The sequence below is a fragment of the Haliotis rubra genome, unplaced genomic scaffold (genome assembly GCF_003918875.1).
Source record: "Haliotis rubra isolate DU_JTF1 unplaced genomic scaffold, ASM391887v1 Scf534, whole genome shotgun sequence".
NCBI classification, from domain to species: domain Eukaryota; kingdom Metazoa; phylum Mollusca; class Gastropoda; order Lepetellida; family Haliotidae; genus Haliotis; species Haliotis rubra.
In genome coordinates, this window is record NW_025767229.1 from 180,978 (window position 1) to 197,154 (window position 16,177).

At 44.4% G+C, this 16,177-nt stretch overlaps 1 protein-coding gene across 3 annotated transcripts in view; it reads left to right on the top strand.

The window, feature by feature from the left end:
* The window catches only part of LOC124253195 (splicing factor 3B subunit 4-like), a 39,597-nt gene extending 23,684 nt beyond the window's left edge, over positions 1-15,913 (top strand). The window contains exons 11-14 of one of the 3 annotated variants that reach the window (XR_006892126.1): positions 205-384; positions 724-834; positions 1,312-1,724; positions 15,903-15,913. Coding sequence is in view for 2 of the 3 variants with exons in the window: in XM_046686917.1 (XP_046542873.1) it covers positions 205-384; positions 724-834; positions 1,312-1,355 (335 nt within the window). In the remaining variant the exon portion in view is untranslated. Of the gene's footprint in view, positions 1-204; positions 385-723; positions 835-1,311; positions 2,091-15,902 lie in introns of those variants that run through there. The other 2 variants (XM_046686918.1, XM_046686917.1) reach the window with 2 other exon arrangements.
* The last annotated feature ends 264 nt before the right edge of the window (positions 15,914-16,177 follow it).

A 16,177-nucleotide genomic window follows, 5' to 3' on the forward strand; every position in this document is an offset into this window, starting at 1 on the left:
TGCCTAATGCATTCATTAACTCAGTCTGTGATCGTTGAATTCAGGGGCTCAAATACAGCGCCCTGAAAAGGTTTTCAGTTCTATGACCAATCGCTGTGCAGGGTTATTTCTCATCTCATCGTCCCAAGATATGAATGTTCAGGTTATTCTAACGAGCAACACACAGATTGGTGCCTTTAAAATATGTCACTCTGTGTCATTTAGCTGTTGCCTACCCCCCTCAACTACCCCCGGACCAACAAGGCTACCCCCCTCAGCCACCCCCAGGCCAACAAGTCTATCCTCCACAACCACCCCCGGACCAGCAAGGCTACCCTCCACAACCACCCCCGGACCAGCAAGGCTACCCTCCACAGCCACCCCCGGACCAGGCAGCACCATCAGGTGAGGCGAACTGTTAGTGTTGGCACATGTATAATCAATTGATGTTCTGAAAAGCAAGAGCACTACAACATGAAGGTCTCCGTCGGGCGAAAACAAATTCCTAGACAGTTATATCTAATATTGATAATATTGTGTGTCACCTGGGACCAGACACTGGTTGTAGAGGTATTCAGTCACTGAAGTGTCTGATCCTGATTCCAATGCATACAATTGTCACTATATTGTAGTAGTTGGTATACATGGACACACTCACTTCGGTATTACTGGAATTCCCAGCTTGTTGGCTTCCTTCATGGCGGTAGATGGGGGTAACAGTGTCATTGTTTACCCTGATTCCAGAGCCCTACCCACCTGCAGCTGAAGGAACCCCAGCGGGAGACCCATCCCCTCCACAGCAGCCGCCCAACGTTGCCTACCCACTAGCCCCCCAGGGAGTCCAGACAACCGCCAGTGAGTTGTGCATTTAAGTACAGGTTTTAGACAGAAGATACAGAGTGAATCAGGATATCATGTAGAGTGTCATGTTTTATATATAGTGTATTTAGGGGGAAAGCTCATAAAGTGTTTTCTGCCTTACCTACCGTTGGGAATTGTGATTACCAGAGTGGTACGGCTGCAGTCTTGAAGGCTTATGAATTGGTTCCCGAAACTTCCACGCAAAAGTTTAGTTTACGCAAAGGAGAAGAAAGTTTTGAGATTCTACCAGACTCTTAAGAATATACTACTTACTGTTTTGAGAAGGTTTGGGATAAAGGTATTAATTTGTTGCGGGTTTTTGTGAGGGAGTAAATTCAAGAGTTAGGTTTCAGTCCGTTTGACCATATCTTTGATCATACAGTTCGTGGACCTCTAAACAACTTGAAGCAGCGGCTTAATGATAAGCCATCTAGTTATGGTATCTATCTATTATATACCTGACTGTTTCAGGTGTGCCGCCAGAGTCGTCGGACCCACCACCTCAGGCGGTATAAAACGCCATCAGCCTTGAGGACACCACGCCCTAGGGCAGGGCACAACACCACTACACCGGGAATCAACCGGGGCGGTAGATGGGACATAACACCGATTCTGTCTTCTCATTATTCAAATGTGTTAGTGTTTCCATTTTAATTGTTTTAGCAGACTTCAGCCTCTTTGCTACTGAAGAATCCTTTATATCTGTGAATCCTCGTTGTTCCAGGGCGATTTATATGGAGGATCGATGATGATGTTGATGTGCTCAGGACAGGATATCACGCGCTTCATTTTATATCTGTGATATTGGATGTTTTTATACATACGTGGGCATCGGTCTGTATTAGTAGGGGCCCTGTGGTGGACACGCCTGGGCTTCAAAGGGCGTCTACCGACTAGGAAGTAGCCTGAGCTACCCCCTGTGGGTTCTCGGTCATCTATATATGGTGGCGGCCTCGCAGTGTTCTACACCACTTGTCATTTGGGTGTGTTTTACCCGTCACTTTACAAAATCATTGTAGGGAGCATATATACCATTGCCATGTTGTATTACATTATATGTCACATTCAATGCTGTTTTACGCCAATATCATTTTCATATTCAAGTTCCTGAATATTCTAAATATTTAATAATGTTTTCACCATAATTGTAACTGATACGTTTTGAATACTGAACTGATGTGAACTAAATGCAACATAACAGGCTGTACTTCTACGGGCGTGTTTTCATTCATGTTTTTGTCCCTGTAACATCATTAACATGAACTCTCCACCTAATGATGCCAATAGTCAAAATAAAGGTCAACTTCAGAACGTTTACACTATTATGTATTATTGTTAAGGAACGTTTTCTAGCAATGAGTTTTGTAATTTTTATATTTTTCATATTATTGTTGGTGGTATTTTTCTATATTGCATTTCTGTATATCATGTGTCTTTTTTTATATGAGATGTTTGTATTTGTTATTGCTTAGACTGTTAATTGTTGCTGGGTCATCACAACAGGAAGTGCCTATAGTTGTGTTTTACCACTGACAAACTCAGACGCCATTCGTTATCTAGTATGTTTCCTTATTGTTAATTGTGTTCCTCGATCACGCCAGCAGCAGATCAACAGGTTTATTACCTACGAGGGCGAACATATCGGGGTTCATATTTTTCATACGATGCCCTAGGGCAAAATATCACATTGTCATGGTGACGTGACGTCATGTACAATGCTATGACGTCACGTTTCTTTTGTGACGTTGCGTTCTACATGCGGCGACGGCGGGTAGACAGCCTATGTCTGAAAGTAGATTTGGGTTATTTTCCACAATCTGACGACTTCGGTAATAAACAGAACATTATATTCGTGCCGATATCATACTATGTTTACAACACTCGTGCCTAAATATCGGTATATCCCTCGCTCTCGCCCGGGAAATACCAACATCTGGGCACTAGTTCCGTAAACATAGTATGAAATGGGCACTCATATAATTTCCTGTATATATTGCGCAAACTGGATGCTACTTAGGATATGTGTCCAGTGTTTACATCCTCACCTTGGCAACAACGCAACTATTCAGCTTCATGTATAACTACTTCCCTGATATAGTCATGTGACAGTATTGTGTCTACTTACAGTTTGTATACTCTTGTACTTGATGCATTAAACTCGTTACTTCTTTACCCTGGTGTCTGACTCATTCCACGTGAACAGTAGATGGCCACTAGTGTTCAGCCCACTGTGATAGCATGCCGCCTGTTATGGCACCTTATCCCCGAGCGACCTACAGAAGAAACACACACTGACACACACTGGCATCTGACACACGTGGTCACCTGGCACACACTGACACCTGACACACACTGACACCTGACATGCGTGGTCACCTGGCACACACACTGACACCTGATACACACTGACATCTGACATACGTGGTCACCTGACACCTGATACAGACTGACACCTGACATACGTGGTCACCTGACAGCTGATACACACTGACACCTGATATACACTGTCACTTGACACCTGATACACACTGACACCTGACATATAGTGGAAACCGCCTAAGTAAAGACCGCTTAACTAAACAGACCTGATAAGTAAACACTTTTCTTTGGTCCCGGCAACTTTCCTCATTAATTATCATTATTAGAGTCTGGTTAACTAAACTCAGATAAGTAAACAATACCGCTTAAGTAAACGTCTTCTCCCGGTCCCTGGAAGTAAATTCCTTAACAAAAGAGACTGGATAACTAAATGAGCGATCACCACATAATCCGACATGAGGGGCAGTCGTGTCAGTCTCCAGTCAAACAAACATCCTACTTACAGCTCGCTGGCGTCAAGCAGTTGACAATACACTGACAACTGGAGGCCAGCCCTGATAAGTTGTTCAATGTTTCATATGCATACATATACATGCATATGGTTGTCATTTGCAGGTTTTTATAAGTTTGGATAAGTAAAATACCTAATAAGTAAACAATTTTGGCGAGTCCCTTGAGATTTTACTTATCAGGTTTCCACTGTACGTTGTCACTTGACACCTGACACACACTGACACCTGATACACACTGACACCTGACATACGTGGTCACCTGACACCTGATACACACTGACACCTGACATACGTGGTCACCTGACACCTGATACACACTGACACCCGATGTACGTTGTCACCTGACACCTGATATACGTTGTCACTTGACACACACTGACACTTGATTCACGGTGACGCCTGATACACACTGACACCTGCTATACGTTGTCACCTGACACACACACTGACACCTGATACACGCTGGCACCTGATATACATTGTCACCTGGCCCACACATATTGTCGTCTTGCTCTCGGATTATATTATCGCGTTCAGTATCGTTGGTTTCAATTCAAGGATATTTTTTAATCAGAACAGTCTGTATCCCCAAATCACATTCATTGTTGACATATACACATGACCATTAATCAAGCACCGCCCACCTTTTTATATGATAACTACTTAAACACGACATTGTGTAAAATGTTGTATTATAGGAATAAACTTTCTTCCTGTGGCATATTTTACTCTGGTTGAAAACAATAAATGGAATTAAAAACTGGTAACAATGTACTTGCAGTCTTAGAAGTACACTATCCCTTTGTCACGGTTCTCAGATGATGACTGTTGTGATTGCTTGAACCACCACCGACGACCACATCAGTACCTGGAGTAGCCTCCCCTCTCACTAACAATTCTGCCAGTCCACTCAAAGGGTGGAATTATCAGCATCGAAATCCTCTGCCATTCTCAGTGGAGTGCCTGTGTAGTATGCTTCGTTACGACGTCTACATACGCGACAACGGTCGTCGGTAACTTGTCGAAGATCACGTGTCGGTAACGTGTCGAAGATAGCGACTTTCATCAGACCAGTGAACCCTACCCCCCACTGAACCAACCCCGAGGTGTCTTCACCACGCAAGACGTTCCTGTCACTGTGTCTCATCCGACGCCGTTCCCTCAGACAAGCAGGTCGCACCTCCTTTTGGTGGTACTGAGTCAGACTCTCCATGGCTCATGGGATTGAGTTTTGCCAGGTGAACTAAGACTCAGCCATCACGGCCATTGGTGTTCCGAGGTGTTCCAGGTCTAGGACTATCGTTTACTTCAACGGTGACCACATGCTTCCTCACAAGTCGACATGTTGTTAATGTTCAGGTAGCACCCATGTTGCGGCAGGACATCCCCGCGTTATGCATGCCAATGCACCCATGTTGCGGCAGGACATCCCGGCGTTATTCATGCCAGTGCACCCATGTTGCGGCAGGACATCCCGGCGTTATGCATGCCAATCACATGCAATCTGTGTTTATTTCTGTAGGAGTTCGTCTTGCCATGTCAAGTAAAGTTTTAATACTGTCGCTTTTAAACCTGTTCAGAAAACTGTGGTGCACATACTGCAGATATACCCGACGGTCCTTGGCGCCTTGGCAGCACATGAACATCCGCCCCACAGCCTTTGAGATAAAGTGTGATCATGAAGCACGTGCTTTCCATGTGCATTCTAGTATGCTGGTGTATGATCGCCTGTTTGGACCAAACTTTGAACATTGCCCTTGGATTTAGATGGTGCTTGATTAATGGTCATGTGTACATGCTCGAGAACGATTTTATATCTAAATATGTTCCTGTGTACATGCTCGAGAACGATTTTATATCTAAATATGTTCCTGTGTACATGCTCGAGAACGATTTTATATCTAAATATGTTCCTGTGTACATGCTCGAGAACGATTTTATATCTAAATATGTTCCTGTGTACATGCTCGAGAACGATTTTATATCTAAATATGTTCCTGTGTACATGCTCGAGAACGATTTTATATCTAAATATGTTCCTGTGTACATGCTCGAGAACGATTTTATATCTAAATATGTTCCTGTGTACATGCTCGAGAACGATTTTATATCTAAATATGTTCCTGTGTACATGCTCGGAGAACGATTTTATATCTAAATATGTTCCTGTGTACATGCTCGAGAACGATTTTATATCTAAATATGTTCCTGTGTACATGCTCGAGAACGATTTTATATCTAAATATGTTCCTGTGTACATGCTCGAGAACGATTTTATATCTAAATATGTTCCTGTGTACATGCTCGAGAACGATTTTATATCTAAATATGTTCCTGTGTACATGCTCGGAGAACGATTTTATATCGAAATATAGTTGCGGGCAACGATGAGGTCTCCTTGGCTTTGCTTTCTATCTATTGTATCTGAGGGCTAGATATCATCGTCCAAAACGGAGCCAGAACACACGTTTTGACAGGCGAGCGGATCTTCCAAATACAGCCGGGGTCACGGGGGTCATGTACCTCTTAAGTAGTTCCGGAGAAGAAATAGTTCCCTCTTCTTGGGTCTACGTTCAAAACAATGAGTGTTCTGGAATCACCAGGACATCATCTACCATACATTTTGGGAGCAAACTACTCAGAAAAACTAAAACAAAAATAACAGCCAAACGGTACGTTTTAGCGACTTGACCCGTCCAGGCAAAATTGTTGAGAATTTGATTGTGCATCTGTACAAGAAATTTGGAAGTGTTGGAACAATTAGTTCTTGAGATATTTGCTGTCAAACGTTGAAATTTTGGAATTAATTTTGAATTATTTCCCCTTTGCTATTGGGCCAAGAGCCTAGAGATTTTTAAGGGGAATATCTACACCTGGGTGCGCATCTGTGTGATGTTTTGTAAGCGATTCGGAGCATTGGTTTAGGAGTTATGTTTGGTACAAAAATCGGCGGAATAATAAATAAGAATAATAATAATCCGAACGATTACAATAGGTCTCCTGCCTAGAGGCAAGGAGCCCTAAATATGTTCCTGTGTACATGCTCGGAGAACGATTTTATATCGAAATATGTTCAAGAGAAAATATCGATCCGAGCTTCTTCCTGTTACCCATTGCATTAGGATAGACATCTGTTTGTTCCAGAAACTGGACGATACTATTGCGATATAAGCCAGATACCTGATTTCCTGGCGGACTACCAAAATAATAAATGCCCGGTTCCAAACCAATCAGAAACAATTATTGATGTGAGGTAAATTAAGGGTTGATTTATCAGTTAGGATCAGGGGGGCATTCGTTATGAATGAATGATTTCATTAATTAATGGATGTTCGTTATGAATGAATGAATGAATGAATGAATGGATGGATGGATGGATGGATGGATGGATGGATGGATGAATGAATGAATGAATGAATGAATGAATGAATGAATGAATGGATGGATGGATGGATGGATGGATGGATGGATGGATGGATGGATGGATGGATGGATGGATGGATGGATGGATGGATGGATGATGGATGAATGGATAGATGCTTAACTCCGTAACATGAAGTTTCCATCTATTCGACCCATTTACTATGATTTCATGAAAAAAATCGTAAGACCACATAAAAGCCACTCATATATCACAAGTAGAGTTCAAAACATGACAATTTTGTTCAAAGTTATATCTTGTCATAAAGAATGTTGAGGCTACGACCATGAGTAAACGTTTTAAATTAGAAACGTTATAATGTCGTATATATACGGAACCGTCCTAAAACAACATCCTAAGTGGCACTGATATGGTTACCACTTATAGTCGGTTGATTATCATACAGCTTGTTAGTGGTTTGTTTATCCCAGTTTGATTGCCAACACTGATTAACACATTGCCTTTTATGCAATCAGTATGAGGGATTGTGGTGTCTGTTACGTTTGTTCGAGAGCAGCTGTTGCTGCTGCATCAGCTTTGTCGTTTCATATTTATGCCATGATGTCTTGAAAGTCAACAGAAAATCATATCACTGTCATTAAACGTAGCCAAGAAGTAGGGATTATCAGGCGTACTAGTCTAGCGGCCATAAAATTCCCGAGTCCCGTGCTGGGATTCGAACCTCGGGCCTTCTAATTAGAAGTCGGACGCCTTGTCCACATGACCAAAGAGGTTAACCCCGTCAGCAAGCTGACAAGGTAAGGATGTCATCTGCGGGATGACTCCATGCCCTGCTACACTAGACAAATTTATCAAAACCGGAGAATTCCCATGTAAAAGTATATTAGAAAGCACAGTCCAACGAACCTTGTGTAGATTTGAAAATATTAAATGGAGAAACACTTTGCAACAACGTCCTGATATGCATAGGTTTAGTGATATTCACACCCAGCTAGCTCCACATCGTCTCTGGAATCCGTGTGTATGGTATGGTATCGCATCTCCTCCTGTTTATGCCCTGGTTAAGCTCGGCATATCACCTGTAACATCGGGACAATGCATGTCTGCTCTGTGACTGCGAAAGTGAAGACATTGTTAAGCATCAATTGCTTTACTGTGAAAGCCTCATTGAACAAAGAAATGTGCTAAGTGAGACGTTGTTTGATAACCTCAACCTTGACACCTATCTCAGACTCGAGGACACTGCTAGTGATGAAGCTAAGGTCCTGACATGCCTCGGTGCCATTACGGATGTGGTCCACGATATGACACTTGACAGCCGGGCAACATCCATGAGCATCGTGGCGAAAAATGTCAGCTCATGGAATATACCATGTAAATACGGCTCTTCATATTTCTCTTCGTTGTGAAAAGCCTGTTGAATTGTCATATGCATTGTCTCTATTGTCAGTGCGACTGACAAGTAATATAATCTAATGTACTCTCCAAATCATTGTCGGAAATAAAGTGTATTCATTCATTCATTCATTCATTGCCTTTTATGCAATCAGTATGAGGGATTGTGGTGTCTGTTACTGCTGCATCAGCTTTGTCGTTTAAAATGTATGCCATGCTGTCTTGGAAGTCAACAGAAAATCATATCATTGTCAGCCACAGGTGAGTTCAGGCGCAAATGTGAGGTCTCCGCTAGAGAAGGGTGGTCACATTCTCCACCATCAAGGCATCACGGCGGGAAGTTGTGTGATTTGTATTAGCGTTCATCAATCTGGGAATGTTACATGTTTCTGTGTCTTGTTAAATATACTAAGAAGTACTGATAATGATCCCTTAGGTAGATGCTTCAACAACGGTTAATGCATCTCACCAGGTCCAGTTGCAGTGCCATGAGTTTGTCAAGAGCTGCAGAGAGTTCATCAAGAGCTGCAGAGAGTTCATCAAGAGAAAAGGAGAAACTTCAAGCCTCTGAAATATCGGAGGAAACATGCATGTGTTCCTTCTCCTGTTTGGTTTACACTTTTGAAAGAGAATTTTGAGAATCTTTGGAAAGTGCTCACTCCGACCAATGTCATCAAGGCCATTCAAAATCATTCACTAATGAAGGATCTACAATTATAAGATAGAGAGCCGGATATGTCCAAGTAGGTGGATGTAGGCATGTGTTGGAATCATCGCAAATAAACACAGGCGGTTGTGGATCATGTTGCGTGTTGATTCCCAAATTGAAAATGAATAGTTCACCGGGAATCAGTTCGTAAAAGAAGATGAAATGTAACCAATTTGATGTAATTAACAATCGTTTTCTAAAATGAACTAAATTCACAAGTCAATACAAAACAAAACAAATGTATCACAATGGCAGTACAAATAGAGTAGTAGTAGAGTACAAAACTATAGTACAAATTGTAATGTTAGCCGCTCTCTAACTGTTTGAATATCGGGTTTGAGACGTCATGGTGTACATGGTATTGTAATGTTAGCCGCTCTCTAACTGTTTGAAGATCGGGTTTGAGTTACACAAAACTATGGAATAGGTTTTGCCAAACAATTATGGACACACCACCTGACGGTTTTCCAGTGTTTCATGAACGGCCATGTTATGTATCATATATCTACGAAAATCTATTTTATCAGTTTCATTCAGTCATGTTTCCTCAAGGCAAATGCTACGGGGTCAACGTCCTTGTGAAGAAGTCCGATCGTATTATAATTAGCCCTTAAACCTTAACAACTCCTCTATATTATATTTTGTGAATGGTTCATCATTTGGGTGCAATTGATGACAGCTGACTATGAGTTTCAGGTACAATTTGTGATGGCATCATTGAAACAGAATTTGTTTGGAGTTCGGACTCAGTGTTTTGATGATTGCTTTTCCTTGCACCAGACTGTCTCTTGCAGGGTCCTGGGGTTGACATTCGATGAAAGCCCTTATCACAGATGGTCTTTTGGTTACAGCATAGGACTCATTTGGATCACAGGACGGTGTAAGTTTCTTAGCATCATCGTAGTGTTCTTTTATAATTGATCAAATGCTGGTATCATATCAATAATAACTTGTGGACTACTGTAGCCATAAGTATAACCAGTCATACGAGTTGTGTAACAGCGCGCTCTTGATCAACTGCCCAACAATCATGTTCATTAGTGACAAGTATGTCATATATAGCGGTTTTCCCCTGGTCTTGGGTCCACCACGATATGTCTATAAGAGTTGTACGCTCTCAGCAATATTCCAGCTATATGGCGGCGGTCTGTAAAGAATCGAGTCTGGACCAGACAATCCAGTGATCAACAGCAGGAGCATCGATCTCCGCAATTGGGAACCGATGACATGTGTCAACCAAGCCAGCGAGCATGACCACCCGATCCCGTTAGTCGCCTCTTACAACAAGCATGGGTTACTGAATATCAATATACTAACGCGGACCTTCACGGGTCGAGAGTTGAAAGCACTTAGTTGGTTGGTTAGTTGGTTGTTCCATGACGCCGGTGTGATGCCTGCAATGTCACTGCGACCTGTAATAATTTCCCACAAACTAATGATTGATATTATGTGAACCACCTGATCCACGATCCATCCGTCCAGAGCAGCCGGTTTGGGTATGGTGAAAGCATCAGTCAATAGTTATACAAGACGGGATGACTAATGAACTCCATACTCGATTTATGAGTTACTTGTTGAATAAATCCTAATATGTATCCAAACATATCTCTATATATCCCGATATATACCGATATGTCCCGAAATACCAAGATACATCTGAAGTAGTATACACAATGGGGCTACGGGACCCAATTTTTAAATTGAGCCTTTGAGAAGTCCCTAATCCCGTAGCCCCATTGTGTATACTACTGAGGTGCATGCAAAATGTGATGAAAATCGGTCGAATAGTTACTGAAATATCGACTTTTAAGTGAGCATGGGGTCGGTCGGGAAAAGGCAAAATGTCCAGCTTTTTGTCGTAATTAAGTCTTAATTAATCTAATGAAGTCATCGAGGGTGTTCCCAATGCCGTTTTGCTATAGCGTAACCATCTGCCGAGAAAATCGGTCAAATAGTTTAGGAAATAATCACTTTTTAGTAAGCATGGGGTCGGTCTGACGAAAGGCTAACAATCCAACGTATTGTCGTACTTGTTACATATTATCGAGGCGAGAGGTGTTTTTAGCTGAATGAAACGCAGGTCTCGGAAGTCATCACCTCGATACCGTCTCGGGGGTTGCTTTGAGCGAGCACCGTGGACGAGTATAAGTGTGTGTGTCTCTCGGCTCGGCTATGATGATGCACGGCCGGCTGACTAGCGAGGCTACAAATGTGAATGAAACGCATCTCTCGGCAGTTTCCTCCCCGGACTACGTGTTCGGCGCGAGACTGTACATGGCTCTGAGCGACATGCGACTGAGGGTGAACAGAGTGGTTGGCTACAACAATGAAATCGTCGTCGCCAACAGGGATCAAAAGTTGGGCTTGAACCAGGACGTCAATAACGCGAGTCAGGTCGCGAGTCGATTTTCGCCTGATGCTTCTTTGGCGCTCTGGGACATTTCTCTCGGATCGGCAGCACCGGCCCCACCGAGTTCGGTCTGTATGTTTTGCAGATCTCAGACGACCTTCGGTGGATGTTGTTTGTGTCATGCGCCGCCGTAGTCTCACAGGTATAGTTCGTCGCGGATCAGTTGACTACCTTAGGCGACTGGCTAGCGTCGACAGGGCGAGCGTGTTTGTTCATGAGATCGACCTCCGGATGAGCTTTCAATCGCAGCGTCCCTTCGTTGTCGATTTTGAACTTCGGATAGTCGCAACCCAATGGTTCGACATAATTTTTATCACGCTTTAAAGCATCGTAATACTCGTCCACAGCCTGCTTTAAAAGCTCGTTGCCCACGGTGTCCCCCATGAAAGAGCTGCCCATGGCTGCTGCATCATCGTCGTTCAGCTGGTGTATGTCCAAATCGTCCATGGGAATATCATCAGCCATTTTTTTTTTACATTAAACTTATAATATACATAGTTTCAATATAAACAATGTCGCAATAGGGACGAAAGCTAGATCCTTTCCGAAGATCGAGAGAACCCCTGGGTGTTAAAGCCATGCGTCAGTCAGTGACAATCACCAACAATCCGAGCACAATCGATTAAAACCAAACGCTGCTGGTTCGATTCCCAAACCTGGGCGTGAACGACGTCATCGTCCCCGGCACAGCTCGACTGGCTATTCACATCACTTTGGAGTCCATGAACGACAAACGCACGATCATGCTCAACCTGGGTCGCGCCATAGTCAAGAAAACCGCCATCAAAATAAGCGGGAACGAGGTGCTGAGCATCGACGACAGCGACGTGTTTTACTGTTACACGGACCTCTGGAGAATCGAGAACGAATGCGCTCACATGTTGTATCAAGGAATTTGTTGGGCTAACTGCCTTGCGAACCACATGCATGTGGGAAGACTTTTCACGAAAGACAAGCTCGAGGGGCTAGCGGCAGGGGACAAAGCCATCGCCGATGCGGACGGGAACCAGTTTTCAATACCCTCGACATCGACCTGCTTGAGGGGCACATGCCCTTTTACCAGGCCGAGCTGGGCGACCAGTTGGAATACGAACTCACGTTCAACAACTACGGCAAAGTCAACAACATGTCTCTGGAATTCCACATGGTCACGAGCTAGGAACTGGCCCGGCAGATTCGCACCCAGTACTCAGGAAAGCTGTCCATCCTGTACGATCGGGTGCTGCGGCACCGGACGATCGTCAAGGACAAGAGCAACAGGTTGTGGAACATCAACCTGAATGTGCCGGCTCGATCGATGAAAGGCATCTTGATCATTCCCGTGGCGGAATACGAGCCGTTTCGAAGAGACAGCGAACTCACTTAGAATCCCGAGACCGACGACAGACTACATGGCAGCGGATGTCGCATCGACAACAGCAGCGAGGGGATCACCATCCAAATCACCAAAAAAGCTCAAAATCCGTCCGGCAAGTTAAATGTATATTTGTACGTGATTATGGATGCGCAACTCAATATGGAAGATTCGTGCAAGCCATTTGCTGATTTACCTCGTGATTCCCACTGCGCCATTGTGTGTGGTCAGACGGGATGTGGCAAGACGGCATTCGTGCTGGACATGCTGGAAGGTTACTATCGCGACGTGTTCGACCACATCTTCATTCTCTGCCCCACTTTACAGGTGAACAAGACATACATGGAGAGACTGTGGGTGATGACGGACCCAGACGTGCACAAAATCGATACGGGAATTCGTCTGCAGGACTAGTTGCGCCCTAACCACGACAAGCTGAAAGGAGAATCAATGCTGTTCATCCTGGACGACTGCAGCGCCAACAAGGAGATGGTTAAAAAACGAGATGGGCTGTCGTACCTGGCCTTCTTGGGGTGACACATGAAACACAGCGTTTAGGTTTTGACGCAGAAATTCAACTCAGTGCTGAAAGATTTACTGGAACAGACGCGATGGGTCGCCCTGTTTCACTGCAAGGACAGGGATTCGTTCGAGGACTGCTTGCGAGAAAATGACATGATCCCGACAAAACAAGAACGAGAACAAGTGAAGAAACAGCTCGCCGAAACGAAACACGCCAAACTCCAATTGAAAACCGACTAACCCATGGCGTATAAGGTCTGCTAGCTTTAAGCAAAATTCTAGCAAAATTCAAGCAAATTCTAGCATAATTCAAGCAAAAAAACCAACACAATGTTCGAAATTATTGTTGTGTGCAACTTCACTTTCATCTCGCTGTGTTTCGCGTACATCACACTTTTTTTTTTAGACTTAAAAATCGTTTGTTACATTATAACATGGAGTGCAACAAACTGCTCAAACAAATGTTGGATAATGATAATAATAATAAAAACGACAAGCGAGAGAGACTGGTGGCGCTCGCGGTCAGCGGCAAAGCCAAACAACATTTGGTCGGGGGCGGCGACCACACTCCTGATAAAATTCACAAAATGCCAGCCAAAGAAATCAGCAAGCTGTATGCGAGATACGAAGCCAGACTCGGCGCCAAAATGACGAAAACCATAGGGTCTGTCATAATGCAAGTCTACGCCGGCGTAGCATCGTGCTTCCTTCCCATTCCACCGGAACGTCCACTTTACCTGTGGGAAGATCTCGAAACATCAAATGCCCGTGCCCTACGTCATCTACGCCAACTTTGAAGCCCTCATCAAAACCGTCGACAATGTCGAAAAAAAGTTTCACGCTTAAAACGCAAGAACACAAAGCCTGCGGGTTCGGTTACGTGGTCGTTCGATTCGACGGGGAAACGAACGCCGACGCGGCGGAACAATTTCTCACGTGTTTGCAAAACGAAGAGAAAATCATCAGGAAACAGTTGTACACCATCATCCCCATGTGTATGACCCAAGACGACTGGCGAACTCATAAGAAAGCTAAGAATTGCCACGTGTGCGACGAAACCCCTGATCAGGGATGTCGTGAGAGATCACTGCCACATCACCAGCAAGTACAGAGGTGCCGGTCATAACGCGTGCAACTTGATGCTCAAAATCAACTCCAAGACCATCAAAATCCCCGTCGTGTCTCACCTGATCATGCAGGCCATCGCAAGGTCGACGTCAACATAACGTGCATCCCCAACAACATGGAAAAATACATCTCGTTCTCCTTAGACGGTCTGAGATTTATCGATAGCATTCAGTTCCTGCTGTCGTCTCTAGACAGTCGACATCACCAACTGATACACCGAGGCCGAGACTCGACCTCTGCTGCTGAGGAAGTGCGTCTACCCCTATGAGTACATGGACGATTGGTCTAAGTTCGACGTGACGCGACTGCCTCCCATTGACCGCTTTTACAGCAACTTGACTGATTCCAATATCTCTCAGGACGATTACGCGCACGCGATTAACGTGTTGGACAAACTGGGGTGCAAGAATTTGGGCAATTACCATGACCTGTACTTGAAAACGGACGTGCTGCTGCTGGCCGACGTAATCGAGATATTCAGAAAAACGTGCTCGAAACAGTACGGCCTGGACCCTGTGTGGTATTTCTCATCCACCGTCTCTGCTGGGAGGTCTTGTTGAAAAAGACTGTCGTGGAGCTGAAACTACTGACGGATTACGACATGCACCTGTTCGTGGAAAAAGGCTTGCAAGGTGGGATTTCCATGGACTCAAACGATACGCCAAAGCCAACAACAAGTACGTTCCTGGTCACGACCCCGGCAAACCGACCAAACACATACTCTATCTCGACGCCAACAACCTGTACAGCTGGGCCATGAGTCAGTATCTCCCCACCGGGGGATTCGAATGGGTCTCCTCACCCGAGATGATTGACGTGAATAGCATCGCGCCGGATTCGAACACAGGCTACATGCTCGAAGTGGACTTGCACTATCCTGCAGAACTACACGAATCGCACAACAGCTATCGACAAGCTCCCGAACGATTGATGGTGAACCCGGACAGCATGTCCGAATATCAACGAAACTTGCTGGGAAACAACAAGCCAGCTAACGTCGAAAATCTCGTGCCAAACTTGATGAACAAGTCAAAATACGTCGTTCACTATTGCAATTTGCAGCTGTACTTGTCGCTGAGAGATTCAATCGCACCCTAGCCGAACGCCTGTTCTCGCACCAATACTAGCAGGATTTAATGGATCCCGGAAACAGAAACACGGAATGGGTTGTACGCTTACCGCGAGTGGTGGATGCCATCAACAAACGAGGTCACCAGACTCGTGGGCAAGAGACCCATCGAAGCCATCCAAATGAAATCTGTCGAATCGTCGTCGGCAGCAGCACGTCGCGATAAAACAGAGAAAACATTACCGGACCGGGTCAGCGTTAGGTACTTGTACCAGCCGGGAGAATACGAGGGAGACAGCAGAAAACGCGCCACCGATCTGATATGGTTCATGAAAACGTACAACGTAGACCTTGTCGACATCAAAGACGGTGAACCGGACCGCCGAGAGCATTCGTCAGAGAGGAGTTGATGATCGTACCTCACGACACAGTCCCTTACACATCACCCACCGAGTGATGATAGTTTCTCGTCATGATTTTTTTTATCAATCTTGCATGCCTATTTTTCTGCTTAATGTAGCCAGCCTGCCAGCCACC